The sequence below is a fragment of the Anastrepha ludens genome, chromosome 5 (genome assembly GCF_028408465.1).
Source record: "Anastrepha ludens isolate Willacy chromosome 5, idAnaLude1.1, whole genome shotgun sequence".
Classification (NCBI taxonomy): Eukaryota; Metazoa; Arthropoda; class Insecta; order Diptera; family Tephritidae; genus Anastrepha; species Anastrepha ludens.
This window is the reverse complement of record NC_071501.1, coordinates 48,055,543-48,073,726: the sequence shown is the minus strand read 5'-3', so window position 1 is coordinate 48,073,726 and position 18,184 is coordinate 48,055,543. Positions and strand designations below refer to the sequence as shown.

General features: G+C 35.4%; 2 protein-coding genes across 4 annotated transcripts in view; one reads left to right on the top strand and one right to left on the bottom strand.

The window, feature by feature from the left end:
* Positions 1 to 14,192, bottom strand: part of LOC128865008 (ATP-dependent RNA helicase vasa) — a 38,253-nt gene extending 24,061 nt beyond the window's left edge. Inside the window, exon 1 of one of the 2 annotated variants that reach the window (XM_054104850.1) lies at positions 14,016 to 14,192. The gene's annotated coding sequence lies outside the window, so the exon portion shown is untranslated. The remainder of the gene's footprint in view (positions 1 to 14,015) is intronic. The other variant, XM_054104853.1, reaches the window with a different exon arrangement.
* Positions 26 to 3,081, top strand: LOC128865010 (plasminogen activator inhibitor 1 RNA-binding protein). Of its 2 annotated transcripts, none has more exons than XM_054104857.1 (3): positions 26 to 807; positions 1,204 to 1,470; positions 1,532 to 3,081. In XM_054104857.1, the coding sequence occupies exons 1-3, from the start codon at positions 183 to 185 to the stop codon at positions 1,918 to 1,920; spliced, it is 1,281 nt and encodes a 426-aa protein (XP_053960832.1). In that variant the 5' UTR covers positions 26 to 182; the 3' UTR covers positions 1,921 to 3,081. The 2 variants fall into 2 exon arrangements, with proteins under 2 accessions (XP_053960832.1, XP_053960833.1); XM_054104858.1 differs by having other exon boundaries at positions 27 to 807; positions 1,219 to 1,470.
* Positions 14,193 to 18,184: the final 3,992 nt, after the last annotated feature.

Below are 18,184 nucleotides of genomic sequence, written 5' to 3'. Positions count from 1 at the left end.
AAAAGTTTCATCACTCTTCTTCTTCTTATATGTATACCATGCTTTTTCAATGATGGGCATGTGTTCTTAGTCTTGACTATCGTGCAGCAGAAAGCAGAATTTAAGGTTAGTTTAAACTTATAAGGAATTGGCCGAAGAAAAGTAAGAAACAATAATACAAATAACTCACAAAAACGCCAATTATGGATGGCTCTGGAAATAATCGTTATGAACTCTTGTTCATGGACGATGATATTAGTGATCCATTAGATAATGTTGCGAGCAAGTCGAAAAAACAGGTTAAGCCTGCTGGTGGCAGTGGGGGTAGCGCACCCTCCGCAAAGACTTCGAATAAACAAAATGTCGACGGTGCTACAAGGGCACAATCGAACAAGAAACCCAACCAAGCCGAGAAAGAGAATAAGCCATCGGCCCTGAACAAAAATGAATTGAATAAGAAATCGGTGGCTGGTACTGCCGTAGATAGAACTAACAAGCAAGGTGGGTCTGCTGCCAATGCAAATCGCAAACGCACTGGTCCCGCTAGTGATGGCGGTCAAGGTGGACAACAGCAACAGGGCACAAGGAACTTAAATTTTAGACAACAAAACGGCGAAACTCGTGAACAACGCAATAATCGACGCAATGCTAGAGAAAATGGATTTGCTGGTAATTTTGGTGCGCAAATTGAAGGTGGATCATCGCAACAGCAACCACGTCAATTTCGGGACCGAGAAAATCGCGGTCCACCCCGTAATCGCAATTTCGAAGGTGGTAATCGAGGCGGAAAACGTGAATTCGACCGCCAATCGGGTTCTGATAAAACTGGTAAGTTCAGAAAACTATATTTATACTTATAAATTTGCAATATTGTGGAATGTATGAATTTAAGCTTTTCATATGTATTGGTGCTAATCAAAAGCATGGCGTACAAATGTGCGCACGAAACATATGTGCATATACAGAAGTACAACGGTATAAGCAATGTCAAAACGTGCTAAATGTCAAAGATTTTATGAAGTAGGTTAGGAAACCTTTGAACGAAGTTAAAAAGGGACATACATATATTATATATTGAGAACCCCTGACCGCCATTTTTTATTTTCCATTAAAAATTTTGTTTACCCACAAGAATATTTTTCCTTATAGTTTTGAGAAAACTTCGTAATACTCACAAACTTCACTAATTGTGATAAGCAGAGATGAATTTAATTACAAGGCAAGATTTAAAATTTTCAGGTGTGAAAGCGATTGACAAACGAGATGGCGCCGGGGCACATAACTGGGGATCAGTTAAGGAGGCTATCGATGATGTTAATAAAAGCGATGTTGAAGCAGGCAATGTCACTGATAAGGCTGAAGAATCTGGTAATGAACAGGTTGATCAGACGCCGGTGGAAGAAGAAACCAAAGAATTAACGCTGGATGAATGGAAAGCGCAAAAACAACAAAGAGTCAAGCCAACATTCAATATCCGTAAAGCAGGAGAAGGTAAGAAGTAGAAGGATTTGCTTTATAAAAAGTAGTTTCATTAATTGTGTATTCACTTTAGGTGAAGACACTACTCAATGGAAGAAAATGATAGTTTTAAACAACAATAAGAAAAAGGACAATGAAAGCGAAGAGGAACTTGAATACGATCCTGCCATGTACCCACAAAGAGTTGGACGCCAACAACGCGTACTTGACATACAATTCAATTTCAATGACGGACGCCGCGGTGCCGGTTTTGGTGGCCGTGGAGGACGTGCACGTGGTCCTCGTCCAGGAGGTGCCGTTCCCAACACAAACACCAACTATAATAATAGCGTTACTGAACGGCCAGTAGTCGGTGGACGCGGCGTTAATACAGGCGCCCGAGGCGGAAAACGCAATTTCGGTTATAAACAAAATGTTGCACCAAAAGTCAACGACGAACGTCAATTCCCTACATTGGCTTAAAATTTCTGCACATTTGAACCAGACGCAATATCAAAAACAAAAAAGAACGTTTTTAAACAAATGGAAATACAGAAGCAAATAATAAGAGGAATCGAGAATTAAGATAAGTTTGAAGCTTCACTAAATTTAAAGACCATATGGTAAAGAAAAGTAACAGATACTGCTGAAAAATATTAAAATCCAATTTAATGAATTATCACAAGATATACTACTTCTGTTTTCAATACCATTATATTGAATTGATGCATTAAAATATATATTATCCTATAACAGTAAAATACAGATTAAAAACCGCCCAATTACAGCGTCAAAGCGTGAGAACAAGGAAAATAAGAAGCAATTGATTTCAAGTCAAAGCGTTTAACCAATAACTACAAGAGCCACACTAGCATATCCAATGCAACAGCACTTGTCGTATATATAAAGTCTAGTAGGTTCCACTGCTAAAGTAAGGTGTATATTTTTGTTGTTTGATTAAATTTAAAATTTTGTTTATTACAAAATGATATCGAAAGTGAGAGTTCAGTCACTTTCCATTATTTTCAAAACTATTTCGAGTTTTACAAAATTTTAGCACTTAAAATTTAAATAATATGATTAAACTAACAATACAAGGACTCCGTTAAGCAGTTCGTATTAAACGGTTAGAAAAAAAATACAAAAATTATTTGAGGTCATCACATGAATGAGATCCATGAAGTGAAGCAAATAAAACCATCATCATCATCACCCTCATGCAAAGCAATTATCATTTTATTATAACTTTCTTAATTGTATTAACAAAATAATTTAAAGGCAAATAAAAGTTCACACTACTATTAAAGAAAAACAAGCCAAATTAATTAACAAAAAGGGTAGAGGTATGTCATGTTGAACAATGTGTAATTGCGTTTCTGTGCAACCAAAAAGTTGAAAAACTACAACACAAAATACCATTATTTCTATGTAGCAGGAGCATAGTACACAATTTTAGATTTGAAACACACCGGTTTTAATTGTATTTACTCTGTAACTAAAAAAAAAGAAAAATCACCCAAGTGAAAACTACTTACGATTAGAACTCGTATGGAAATACATATTATGAGAAAATTTTTGAAATGTATTTTGACCCATGAAAGTTCAAGAACTCGTTTAAATAAAAACTTATTTGATAAAATTAAATTATGTAATTCTTTTATTCAGGACTAATAGAACACTGACATTCTGGAAATCTTCATATGTTAACAAAAAACTGGCTCATTTAGCACTAATTTTTGTTTACTGTAAATAAAATAGTAGTCAGCCAGGGCGAGTTCGAAAATGCAAAATTTAAACTGATTTTGGAAAAGAAAAGATAAAACTTTACAGTTGGTCGGTGCAGTGTTCATTCTAGCTGGACGAATTCCGGAAATCTGCCTAAAACCCGATAAAACAGTTCTAACAAGAGTTGCCATTTACGCCTGGAAGTCCCTGGTCATCCTCGTAACAAGAATCTCAATTTGGAGATCTGACAACTGATTGGGAAGACAACAGAATGTAATGTCAAAGTCCAAACTGACTAAGCACAATGACAGGGTGCCAATCACATTCCATCAAGTCTATGATGTACGATCTCATAATCATAATCAATCATATTTAAAAATAAAATTAATATGTATATGTACAATAATTTAGGTAAAGTAATAAATAATTTATAAGTAAAAAGATTCGAGCAAGGACCTAAACAAAGATCTTGGTCAAGAAAATTCTATATTTGACGATATTAAATTTTGTTTTAAGAGTTCTAAAAATTAGTGCTAATGAAACGGGGCAGATGAGAAAATTTAAATACAACATTCGAATTCAACACCCCAATTAAACGGAATTCCCCGCTGTGTCGAGTTGGTAATTGTAGTTTGAAAGCAAAGAACGTGAAGATTTTCAGGTGTAAACATTTATTAATATTAAATAATAACTTATTTCTCACTCCAACTAACAAGATTGTCCAAATCACACTGCAGGTAGATTAGATTAGATTTGTGGCGGGTTGACAAGTCCAAGCACTCAGTCAGGAGACCATTGCCCTACACCGACTGCAGGTAGGCGTGCATGCTATTCTACGAAGAAATTTAAGTGTTTTCCCGAAGAAGTATCACCTCATTACACACTGATGTTATGAAAATATTGCTAAAGCTTTGAGAAAATTCATATGGAACAGAACAAGAAATATACAGCACTTCCACAAATTACAATTTACAATTTACAAAACAAAAACAAAAAACTTCACTTCAACGAAGCAGAAAAAGTTTCCGCACACATGAAAACGGGGATTCCCCGCAGTATCCAGTAGTATATTCGTACTGAATAACGGTTTTATTTCAGCTTGTAATTGATTTTGCTGCGACTTTATTACTTTGGAGTTATTTTAAAGTTTTTTTGTACAGGAAATAGCGATGGCCCTCAAAACTAAGGAAATTAGTGTAGGCAAAAAGATGTGAAAGAAAGTGTAGAAAAATTATCCTTGAACTAAGAAATTAGGGCTAATCTTTCCGCGAAATTTGAGTAAATCATAGTAAGAAGTCACTCTTCTGTGCAGTATGACATGTAAAAATACAATACAACTGGTTCAATTGTGTCAAAGCCACGTTCTAGTCGACCTAGCAAGCGACCTTACGTAAAAAACTAACTATATCGCCCAATCAGTAAAAATAATCCTCGAATTACGGCTTCTCAAATACGTAAAAACATTTCAAATTCTTTTGGCAAGCATATGTACGACGAGACTCTACGTAAAATACTTAAAAAAGATCGCGGACGGCACATAGAAAACCGTACATATCCGAAATCAACAGATAAAACGCATGGATTTTGCAAACGAATATGTTAACAAGCCTCCAGAATTTTGGGAACGTGTTCTATTTTCAGATTAAAGCAAGTATTACATATTTGGCATTAAAGGAAGAAAACTAGTGTAGCGTGAGAGCAGTACTGCGCTCGAAAAAGAAAATCTTGTACCAACTGCGAAGAATGGTGTAGGAGGTGTGCGGTTTGGGGGTGTATGGCGGCGCAAGGAATTGGCAAACTTGTTTTTAAGAGTCAACAATGGATCAGTTGGAGCTTGGTAATGATTTGTGGTTTCAGCTTGATGATCCCAAACATTCGGCATATAATGTTAAGCTCTGATTGTTGTATAACACAAATCAACTATAGCGCACAACGCCCCAATCCCCAGACCTCAATCCCATTGAGCATTTGTAGGATTTACTGGAGCGCAGGATCCGTCAAGCACAGCATAACCTCCAAGGAAATGCTTAAAAACGAATGGAACAAAATTACCAAAGAGGATACTTCTAAATTGGTCCATTCCATGCCACATCGACTTGCGGAGGTCCTCAAGCGGAAAAGTTATCCCACAAGTTACTAACACCTTTTTGTTTTTTGTTAAATATGAATACTTTAACCGTATATTGCAATCTACGAACACTTTCTCTGCTTCGTTGAAGTGAAGTTTTTGTTTAGTGAAATTTAATTTTTAAAGATGTACTTAGGAAAAAATGTAAAGAAATTGTAGAAAAATTACTGACTAAGCATTTCTCATAAAAGTTTAAAATGTTTAAGTTTTTTTTACAATGAATTTCTTAATATGTTGCTTTCATTTCTTTGTGTACGGATACTTTTTCTGGCAAGTGTATTTAATATGATAAGTAATGAATATATGTATATATTGCATATACATTGGCCGGGTCGATTTGTGGGGAGGCAAAAAAAATCGCTCATTGCTATATGAAAATCGTATTCTAGGGATCAAAATAAGAAACTTTGCCGAAAGAACCATACCTCTAAAACGAATTCTGATGTTCCCCAATTTGGGTCGAACTTTTTAGTTTCTTTTCTCATGTAAAGCCCAAAAATGGTGATATTTTGAAATGATTGTATGGGGAACCCCCAGGGGAGTTCCAGGGGGTGTGCCACTGGCATGGCGGGATCGGCCGTCCAAAGTTAATGGGGGTCGGTCATACATTTGGACTCGATTGGAGCACTCTAAATGGGTCAAAGTGGGATTTTTCGTTCGACCCAAATTGTTTTAGAGGTATTGTTCCTTCGGCAAAGTTTCTTATTTTGATCCCTAGAATACGATTTTCACAGAGCAATGAGCGATTTTTAAATCGACCCGCTTTAATATACATATATATATATATTATAAGCATATACATATACATATGTACATACATATATATATATATTATAAGCATATACATATACATATGTACATACATATATTATATATGTACATATATTGAATATAACAAAACAGCGATTTATTACCATTTTATTGTGACAATTAAAGTTGTTGCATCACTATTTTGGCAAACTTGTGTACACAAATAAATTAAGATCAACTGGACAGCACATTTCCCAGTTTCGCAAGCGTAGAAAATATTGCATTTTGGCTGGTCAGTGTGCAACATTTTGAGAAAAGAATATGATGAGAAAAAGCAAAACAAATTTTACAGCACTGACTCAGAGCAGACTAAATGTGGCATTATTGCGAGAAAAGAAAACGCAGTTATATAATCTGTATAAAGTAAAAGCTTGGAGAATTTTGAGCAAACTTTGTCTTTGAAAAACAAATAGGCCAAAAGGAAACGAAGGATGCTACCCTGAAAGAAACCTGATGTTGCAACAGAAGAGACTTTCAACATTGCCCTTGTGATCGTAGGTAAACATTTATCTTCCAATCACTCTCGCATCTTCATTGCCCTGAGCCTAACACTCTTCCTAAGGAAATCCACTCTGCCCTACTTACCACATGGATGATGCTAGGTCAGACTCCAACTGAAGATTGAAGTCGATGAAACACGAAACCAATTCTCGATATTGCATGCTATTAAACTCCTACCTATCTAAAAATGACCTCGAAATGTAAAGGTACCCTACATGGAACTAACTACTTCTTTACATACCCGCCGCCAAAAAACCATCTCCAATTGGCCAGACACACGTCAGACAACCACTGGACTCGATAGTGTGCATATCATTCCAAAGACATTCGGTTCTAAGTTATCGTAAATACTCAGATATATATCCAAACAAGGATTGTCACTCCAGCAGCATTCCCCACACATGTTGAGATGCGAGTTACTATAGAATAAATACCTTCCGGATACTGCATCATGGTGAGCCTCTACTTATCCTGAATTGGCAGCAACATACAATGCATGTGTTTCCCATGGTCTTCGTTAGATGATATCGACTACGCTGACAGACATCAAACATTGCATAATGTTCAATGAAAGAATTTCTAAATATGTAAGGTATTTTTTTGCAATTTATGTACATACATATTGGGGATATGTTCCCGGGATTCCAGTCTTTTTTAAGTACCGAAAACCGCAGGATTTTTTTTCAACAGTATTCCAAGATACATGTAAACTACGCGGTATGAAAAAGACGAGAACAACTCTTCCTCAGCCAGAATCCCATGGAATGGTTGATGGGTTCATACTCATACCCCAACACTTTTCTTCAATGTATTACAGTGAGTGACCTCTTTTTATATGCGAAGGAAAAATTGTTATTATTAAAAACTAATTAGAAAATGATAAAAAAAGTTAATATTTTTACAATATAGTGTGTATATAAAAATAATAAGCACGGGGTATACCATAGCCCACTCATGAAACTTTTAATCACCACAATAATGCGCTGTGAAAGCTTGGCCTGAAGTTTTATCGAATGTTCTGTGGTCTGATGAATCGAACTTAAAAGGAGGCTTAGTTTACATCATTTGAAAATGCCAACAACCATAGCTTCTTACTCTAATCCAATTTCGAGGAAATAACACAAATCTTATAAAAATATTATTGCCTACATGTATTTGGAACACCTGATGTAAAAATCTGTAATTAATGGAGTGCGTAATACTTTCGGTGGTTTCGAACCAGGGCACTAAAAAGTGATAGACCTTCACGAGAGAAATAGGGTCGCAATATTAAAATCATAGGACAAAGACTTAGCAGCATTTTTTATTTTTTTTGTTTTTGTTTAAGAAATAAACAAAAATGTGGTTCAACAGAACTTTTAATACTGAATGTAATGGTACTAAAAGTTGTGTCCGCTAATTAAAAATGGGATGGGCGAATACATTATTTGTTTACTATAATTTGATTTTATAGGTATTTTAATAATTATGTAAAAAAAATTTACTTACACAAAATTTAAGTATTTAAAAAAATGTTGGTTTTTTGGTTTTTATACCAAAGTATTTAAGGGCCCAGCTGATAGCTATTCTTTCCGAAAGTATCTAACCTACACACCGGCTATTCTTTATGCATTCCAAATGTTTGCAAGAAAACTTACTGTTTCAGACAGAATTTTATCTAATATTCCAATATTTGCCTTCTTGTGGTTTGAAATTAATTGAATATTCTAATCAATTGTGTCTAACTAAACGTATTTGTAAGCAAATATTAAATTTTCATTATTTTATTATTTACTGAATCCCGGATAAATTACGATTTATTTGCTTTACTCTATTCTAAATCCGGAAGGATAAATAAAGGCAGCCATTGATTTTCATTTTTTCACTAAAAAAGTTATAATTATGTTTAACCCTTTCGCTACTGCTGGGACACTGATATCCCACAGCATTTTCACTTCACCCTGAAACTTGCAATTTTCATAGGAAACTCGACCAAACTGTCCTAATCACTAGCTGCGAACAATACCTTCAATTTACCGTTATCCGCATTCCACACTGTTTCAATCGTGTTTAGTTTTGATCAGTTGTTTGTGAGCAGTCCCTAATATTGCATCAAATTTACGCGTAATTTTGGTGAAATAATACGTATTTTTATAAGAAGTGTTAATTTTTCTAAAGAAAAATATTGCCCTTTTACTGGTAAGTACAAATATATATTTTAATAAGAGTTTTGAGAAAAATATTCAGCGAAAATTAATTTTGGGATGCATGTGTCCCAGCAGGGCTTTATATAGGGACATATATGTCCCAGCAGTACGTTGTACATAATGTATCACACAGCTAATTTTTTTATTTTTGCAACTTCGTAGACAGCAAAAATGTCGAAATTAAATCGCGATCAAATTAGTGCATTACTTTAAGAAGATGATGATGAATCCATGGAATCAGGAACTGATTTTAGTGACGAAAGTGATGATATTTATAGTCCTGAGTTAGATAAAACGACTGACAATGACGATTCTTCCAGCGATTCGGAGGAGACCGGATTGAGTGACGAGAATGGTGGCATAGACGATCAACCTGCACGTGAGGAAGCCTCAGGCACGGTTATTTGGAGCACACCGAATGAGTCGTTTGTTTCAAGAAAATCGGTTAGTAACCACCGCGAATGCAAAATTGCAGTAAATATTGGGCGCCACTCAACCCCCTACGAGATTTTTCGCAAATTGTTTCCAAGAAGCATATCTTTGTACATTGCCCAAGCAATATATGCCACTCAAGCCAGTGAAACGGGGCATCAAAATGTGGCTTCGCTGCGATTCTTTGACTGGAGACACCTATGACATGAGTATCTATTGTGGAAAAGAAGAATCTGTCCTTGAAAGGACACTCGGCAAACGAGTTGTGAATGATCTTGCAGCACCGATTTCTAACCCTGACGTGACACTTTGCTTTGATCGTTTTTTCACCACTGTTAATCTTATTAACAACATACAATATCCAGCTTTGGGAACATTCATGTCCAACCGGAAGAATGTTCCGAAAATACCAGAAAAATTGCAGCGAGGCGAAGCTATTTTCAAAGTTAATTCGGCGGGAACGAAGTCAAACTAAAACCCTTTAATTAATTTTTTAAGTAACTTTCTTGATTACAGGTACCATAGCGGTAAAGTGGCAGGACTTCAAAGAGGTAATGCTGCTCAGTAACTGCCACACTCTGAAATGAGCACTGTTAGACGCAAAATGAAAGATGGAACTGAGGCAGAGCTTCCATGCCCTGACATCGTAAAGACGTACCGCGCAATAATGGGCGGTGTGGACTTGGCAGATCAAATGTCGGGATTGTATGATATAAACAGAAAATCAAATAAATGGTGGAAAAAAGTATTTTATCGTGGCATGATGATGGCTGCTGTAAACACTTGGGTTATATATTCGGAGCTGAATAGGAAGAAACCTGCCTTCTTACCAGTGCTGGTCGAGATTGCTGAGTCGCTAATTGAAAAAGGAAAGGAATCTGCCGTATATAAACGATCCCGTCGGTCTGGAAGATCATCGAATAGGTACAAATCAATCACAAATGTGGAGGATCATTTACTCATAGAGCAGTCTAAAAGACGTCGGTGCGTAGCATGCGCCAATCGAAAAGTCGAGAAAAGAACAAAAATTGTTTGCCAGGCTTTTAATTTGCCATTCTGTATACAATGTTTCGCTTCATCACATTCATAAAATAAATAAAAGTGCAAATCATATGTTATTACCAAAAAAATGTTTCTACTTTCTAGGTGTAGTTTGTACCCTGTTGGGACAAATATATCCCATTTTTAAATACTGTTGGGACACATATGTCCCACCTCAAAATACCGTTATCTACATAAGTTACAAGCTTCATCTAGTTTCTATGCACATAAAGTACCAATGGGTATCCATAAACTCAAAAATAAAGTTTGAGCAAATCCCCTGGAAAAGTCGGAGCGAAAGGGTTAAATATCTTTAAATACTGAAAATCTTTATTTTGAGAAATTCGTTAATCATGTATAGAAACAACTTTTACAAGATTTTATAACATACTAGGTGTAGTAAAAAGCTCTGAATGTTTCCCGCCTACATATCTTTAGTGAGGAAAATATCATACGATGTATACATATATGTACATACATACATGGCAATGCGAAAGGAAATTTTATATTTTGAATAGCAATATCTCGTTTAAATATAATATATATATAGGGTTATTCAATAGGTGCGCTTCAACTTTTCTCCGATAGGGAGGGCGAACGACGCAATATTTTTTATTTTTCGCTTGTCATTTGTAAACTTCATTAGTATACATTTCATCATGGAACGCTACACACTTGAGCAACGATTGAAAATCGTGCAAATTTTTTATGAAAATAATCGTTCTGTTGCTGTTACTTTAAGAGCATCACGGCCATTTTACGGTCGATTTAACAAGCCGTCCCGTTTTGGGGTTATGTGAAGTCATTGGACTACAGTAACAAGCCGGCGACAATTTGTGAGCTCAGAGCCAATATTGAACGCGAAATTGCTGGAATTTCGGCCGATTTATGCAAAAAAGTGGTCGAAAATTGGGTTCAACGATTGGACTTCGTAGAACGTGCACGCGGTGGTCATGCAAAAGAAATCGAATTTCATACTTAAATGTATATGTTCAAACTCGATAATAAAAAAAAATTAGTTAAAAAAGTCAAACCGTTTGTGTTTTATCCAAAAAAGTTCAAAAGTTGAAGCGCTCTTACTGAAAACCCCTATATAAGAAATGTAGAATTACAAAAAAAAAATAACCTACCCACATTATTGCCAACGTTTTGTTTGAAAACAGAAAAGAAATTATTTTTGTAATCAAATTTTCTTTCGCATAGCATTAGAATAGACCTCCTGGTTATACCATACGGCGAGTTAAAAGCATAACGCTTTAAGGGGTTACATGGCTTTCGTGGGTTCAAAAAATCGATTTTGTTTTTGTGGCCTATTAATTTCTACAACATCTCAAGAATATTATGCTAAATTTTGAAGTCGGCCCGAATAACAGTTTCGGAGATACAGCCTTTGGAAGGTGTGCGCTCCAAGCCAATTTTATCGTTACTCAAAACTTTAAACGCGTTTTTCTCGGAACCGTGTTTTCAAAGTCGGTTGTCAAATGTTCTCGAGGCAAAACTTTCCTTTACTACCACGATATATTTGAATGGGGGGCGGAGAAGGAGGGGGCGTGGCACCACCCACCACGCCCATTAGAAAGAGCAAGGTTGTACCATTATAACTGTGAAACTCCCAACCTTCTAGTGCCCCTATAGAACCCCCAGGAGATGTTTAAAAATAGGTTTTTTCCGACCGCATTTGCAGTTTATACTGAAATACAGTTGAAGAGAAGAGTATACAGCAGTCGTCAACCCAGCAAGCATTTAACTTAGGTTTTATATTTCACAGCACTTATGAAAACGTTGTTTTATCGTAAAAGTTATGAGTGCCGATGGCGAAAATTTAGGTCAAAAATTGTTCGATTTTGCATTATTTCACTATTTATAAAATTTTTTTTTTTGTAAAAATATTTGTTTTTGTAATATACATGTATATTTGAAATCAAAAAAGTGCCGCAGGCGAAAATTTGGACTAAAAATTGCGCGATTTTTATTCCAAATTTTCAGTATTTGTAAAAATGTTTGTTTTTGTAAAAATGTTTGTTTTTGTAATATATATGTATATTTGAAACTAAAAAAGCGCCCCTATAAATAATAAAAGAATTGTTCGCTTTTGGCTGACTGGGTTTTTCTTATTTCGCTTTGTTCTTCTCTCTCTCATCGTCCGTTTGACAGTTCGCTCCTCAAATTTATTCTGCACGGTATTACAAACGGTTAGAAGAACATTTATAATAATAGAATTTTAATAGAATTTGGACTATTATTTAGTAAAAATAGCTTTAAATCGAATCTTAATGTAATAAAGAATGTTTATAAGTGGTTTTGTTACTTTTCTGTGCTTGTATTTATGTGAAATAAGCGTCTGTAATAGGGCATTTTTTTAAGCTTATGCAAAAAAGCTGCATTTTTAACGTTAAATATTGCTATTAATTCTTAATTTCAATTTATCAAAAGTAATATAAATCAAAATGCTGATATTGTGACTACATTTGCGTGTTATAATTTTTAAATTCGGTCCACGCACTTAGACATTATAAGCAAATATATCGTGGTAGAAAAGGAAAGCTCAGCCGAAGGATTTTTTTTTTTCAATTACAACTATTAAAAAAAAAAAATGTTAAGCAAATTTTACCGAAATTTTCATTTTTTTGGAAAAATGTCTGCCAAAATTCCAATTTTTACTTTGTTTTCTTTCCTTCGTTCAAGCACGAGTTTATGGTCTTAACTAAAACTTATTTTTTTTCACTTTCGATGATCCTGTCAGGAGTTATGCTGACAACGCGGACGCACCGGAGGGTCACCGGAAATGAAGTCACAATGGAGGAGTTTTAATTTTTTCATTGACAAAGTCTTCTATTTGAAGCTAAAAAAAAATGAGAAAAAAAGGCAAATTCTCAAGTACTATTATGACCAAAGAGGAAAGGTAGAACGAGACTCAAAAAAAAATAGTCGATTCTACATTACCGGAAAGACCCGGAATTATATCCGGTCATGGTCAAGGACCGTCACTCCAGCAGTATTTCCCAATAAATCATGGGGAATGTTTACACTGCTACAATGATAAAATGTGTGCGCTTTATGAACACAATACAATATCGAATGCAACAGCAGTGATATTGTTCCAATACCAATATGAACGCCGAACACGAGGCACGCTATATGTAAGGAGACAATGAAAAAGGCAAAACTACGTTGGAAACCTTTTACTTCACATAATGTAGTTGTTTTTAGCTTCTCAAAATCTAGAATGGCGTTTACCATCCACTTAGTTTTAAAAATTCAAAGTATAAGAATTTCATATCATATTAATGAATTGAAAAATCACATCGCATTTTTTTTTGTACGATTATTCTACAAAATTAGCTCAAGCAACTTATTACAGCAGCATAAACATCTCCTATACCTATTTGAAGAACGCTGCTATGCCAAGGACCCACGGCCGGATAGAAAAAAAAGTCGTTCTGGTAGCAAAGAACCCACTGTCTTGAGAGTTTGGTGTACATTTTTTTTCTTATGAATTTAAAAAAACTTAAATCAAGAACGAATTTTCACTATTATGAGAGGTTAGTTTAAAAGTCGCAAATGAAAATTATGTTGCTGAAAATTTTAAGCAGAGTAGTGTTTGAAACTAAAATCATCTTAGTCCAGTTACTCCACACAAGCGTTCTACACATTTACGTAAAGAGCCGTTACTCGGCACGCCAATGTCAATTTATTTCAAAAAGAGAATCTACATATGTATATGTAAAAACAATGCTTCTGCCTTCGTTACTTACCAAGTAGAATATTCCTCAATTAAAAAAAACGGTCAACTATTTTAATAAATAGCACAAAATTTTTAAGACAGTAAGACAATTAACTTCGCGTTCAACGGTTAAATGGCGAATGGACGCATGTTCGAAACGCGTAATTTTATAATACTTTTCGGAAGTGCTTTTTCGCCATAGTTGCCAATTACTTGCTTTAAGCACTACATTTAGTGCTTTTTGAAAATTGAAACGGCAAAAAAAATAAAGGTTTAGTGCTTAGTGTCTTTTCTAATGCTTTTTTTCTGAACTCAAATGAAATATGAATGCATGTCTCGTAAATATTTCAAACGACGAAATAATCTGAAATATTGAAAAAGCTGTGCCAGCACTTAATTTACAAGAATCTACATATTTAAATGAAGTAGAATGGGTTCAATGTAACAAGTATAAAGATTTAGCTGATCTGACTCCATTTGAAGGTATGGCAATTTTGGAAATTCGGCTCTTGTCAGTGGTACACTCAAATGCAGGAATTGAGCGAGTTTTCAGCCAATGTATGCTTTTATAAGCAAAAGTCATAAACTTTTGCCCTTCTCTCAGTATATGCAGTGATCTACATAAAAACCAGATTAAAATGAGATAATTGATCTTTTGATAATTCAAATATACCAGACGGTATATTATATTGTCAAATCAAAAGGTAACAAGTTTAACAATATATGACTTGATGGCAATATTATGACCACAAGTTGAAAACGTTGAGTTATGAGCGTAGATGGACACATTTTTTTATAGAATCTTTATAAATTTTATGTTATTAAATTATTAACACATAATATGTTTAGTTTTTTCTCATGTTAATATAAACCTGTTATGAAAAAATGTATTCTTTGATTTAAAATAAATCTGTTTTGGCGATTTTTGTTGGCAACATTGTTTTTCGATCATTGTTTACAGGGTTGTCGCTCACCGGATTATACTAAATTAAATTTAAGGCGAAATGAGTACTGAAGGTGACGTCTTCTTAAAACAGATACCTTTCGAGCGATTCTGATTAGTCTGACGTCGGCACCTGAGCAAAACAAAACAAACGATCAAAGCTAACCAAAAAAAAGATAAATTACATGTTCAAAAGAATTTAGTGAATAGCTTGATAATATTGTAATATGTGACATTTAAACTAAACAAACTAATGAAAACGAAGTGCCGTGATATATATACTGCAACATCAATAACAAGTGCCACGTGTTAAATTGAAAATTCACGAACTATAAAAATACCTTCAAATGCAGTTTTTTTGAATTTGTTTTGCGAATGACGCCGTGGCAAGAAAATTTGTATGTGTGTATATATTTCTTGTATTTGATAGTTTTTATTGCTTTCGAATTTTTGATTCGATTTCACACATTTCTTGTCGATTGGCTACGATTTCCCTTATTTTGACCTTTATGCACTGCACTGCTTGTATATTTGTATGATGTAGCTATCTAGGTCACAAGTGTCAAATATGGTTGGCGTACGATGCTCTCCGCAAAAATTAGAAATCGTCCATTAAGGATGTGTATACATCTTTTTCTCACGACTGCATGGTGAACTCACTGAACACATTTTATCTAAATGTCCAACTATTTCCTATTTAGCAGTCAAAAAAGTAAGACATAAGATTTCAAAATGTTGTTGATAAACGATGCGATTATAAACAAAATACATGAATTTGTTGCAAGGATGATATAGTACATGGTTACGCCTTCCGAATTCGCTGGGTTGCAAAAGCCACGCATAACAAATAAAAGGAAGGGAAATTACTTGTTTGGGAAGAGGAAGAATGGGCGAAAGCAATGGAAACAACCAAACACAAGAAATTATACACACACACACACATACTTTCTTGCCATGGCGTCTGCCGAATAAAAACGTAACAAACTGCATTTGGAGGCTTTATATTAATTTGTGCTTTCACAATTTAACACACGACACTTCGTTTTCATTAGCTTGTTTAGTTTAAGCCTCACAAATTGCAATATTTCCAAGCCATTTACTGAATTTTCACAAACAGTTAATTTCTCCTCCTTTTGTTTGTTTTGTATTGGAAAGGGCACTAACGTCGGATCTGTCAAAATCGCGAAAAATAAAGTAACTGTTTTGAGAAATCGGCACCTATAGCACTCAATTCGCCTTGAATCTGTAAGGGTCTTCTCATTGAGCTCGTTGCTTCGTTATTTACAGTTTTACGTATATTCCGTTTTTACAAATCCAACGATGTTGCTTACAATAAAATACATTTACCGAATCGCCAATTAACAAATTGCTAAAATAATAAAATGACTATCGCTTTATAATCATGTGATGTATGCCCAGAACACCAAATACCAAAGCGAATATATACAGTAAGTTTTTTTTTTTTGCAATTTGGTAGTTTGAATGCCAAAATTTCACTCAGACAGGAAACAAGCGAAACAACAATATAGGAGGCAGGTTACTTTCTCATTGAAAATACCAAATCGCAAGAAAAAACAAATCAGTGGCTCTAGTAATAACACCTTGTATGAATTCGCTTTGCCAAATGCGTTGAACAATCAGATTCGAATATATGTAGTTTCCAATAAATAGAAATCGTTAGGATTATGCCATGTTCCCACGTCACGTAATTCTTTCTTTAAGTAATAGGTGTGTTCAAAACATAAGGCGAATTTTCAAATTTCGTGGGCAACTTTTTATTATTTTATTTTATTTTATGTTGTTACGCTCGCCTCGAAGATATGATCACGGTGAGCATGTTTAGCTTGTCTGTGAAAGGCATAAATAAGACAAAGGTTTTGCGTGTTTGGCGATTTTCTCATAGTCGTAGCCATATACCCATAATTCGGCACCAGTTATGACCCTTTTAGGCAAATCTGGATCATCGTTGACGTCATTCAACAATTCCTGAGCGATGCCTGTCATCAAATAAATAGTCGGTGCACTAGCGTATCGGCAATCACGTCACTATTGACAATTATGACTTCAAGGTTGTAAAAGACCAGGAACAAGGTGTTCGGAACCAGCATTAATACCGATTACAATGCAAGCCTGGAAATCTAACGTAGAGTCCCTCTTGCCAATAAGGGCTACTTCGAACTAAGTAGGCAATTGAGTAGTCAAGTCTCCTCTCAACGAACAAAACTAACACTCTACAAGGCTCTCATCATGCCCGTCCTAACGTATGGCGCAGAAGCGTGGACGATGAGAATATCCGATGAAGCGTCGCTTGGAGTGTTTGAGAGAAAGATTCTGCGCAAGATTTTTGGACCTTTGCACGTTAGCGACGGCGAATATCATAGGCGATGGGACGATGAACTGTATGAGCTTTATGACGACATAGGCATAGTGCAGCGAATAAAGATTCAGCGGCTATGTTAGCTGGGCCATGTCGTCCGAATGGATACAAATGCTCTAGCTCGGAAGGTGTTGGATGCGGTACCAGCTGGTGGTGGCAGAGGAACAGGAAGGCCTCCTCTGTGTTGGAAAGATCAGGTGGAGAAGAAATTGACTTCATTTGGTGTGTCCTACTGGCGCCGGTTAGCACGAGAAAGGAATTACTGGCACGCTTTACTAAACTCGGCCGAAATCGCGTAAGCGGTTATCACGCCAATTAAGGAGAAGAAGAAGCAAGGGAATACTTATCTCTGGGGGGTCCCAAGCCCGCACAATCAGCTATCCGGGAATGTTTCGCCTTCTCACGTTAGCTCACTCCCGAACGGGTATTCGGAAACTACCCAGAGGATACGTGGGCTAATCCGTTGTGAGCTGCTTGATCCATATGCAGAAGAATCGTCCTGGCCACTCCCAAGTGAATGGCGATCAGTAACTTTCCCCACTTGCGTGGACTTCTACATATGGAACCAACCATCATATTACCAACCATAAAATTAGAAAAATTCGGTTATCTGTAAAGTCGGTTTACTGACGATAGTTGAACGTAACAACGTCATAAGAAAATACCGATTTTTCAAAAGAAAATTTTAATTTTATTTGTTTGATAGATATTTTGTATGGATATAGAGAAGGAGGTAAATGGAATCGCAATGGAATTGATCAAGTTACATTTATTTGTACGCATTAATACAATTTTTTTTGTTTTTACAATGTACATACATAGTTTTTACAAGTATGAATGTGCGTTGAGCAATTGTTTTACAACTTTTATTATTTTATAA

Bases quoted from the DNA above. Each gene is read 5' to 3' on its own strand.
- LOC128865010 (XM_054104857.1), top strand. From the start codon at position 183: ATGGATGGCTCTGGAAATAATCGTTATGAACTCTTGTTCATGGACGAT. The intron at 808-1,203 runs GTAAGTTCAGAA...TTACAAGGCAAG, and splicing joins ATCGGGTTCTGATAAAACTG to ATTTAAAATTTTCAGGTGTG. The intron at 1,471-1,531 runs GTAAGAAGTAGA...TATTCACTTTAG, and splicing joins TATCCGTAAAGCAGGAGAAG to GTGAAGACACTACTCAATGG.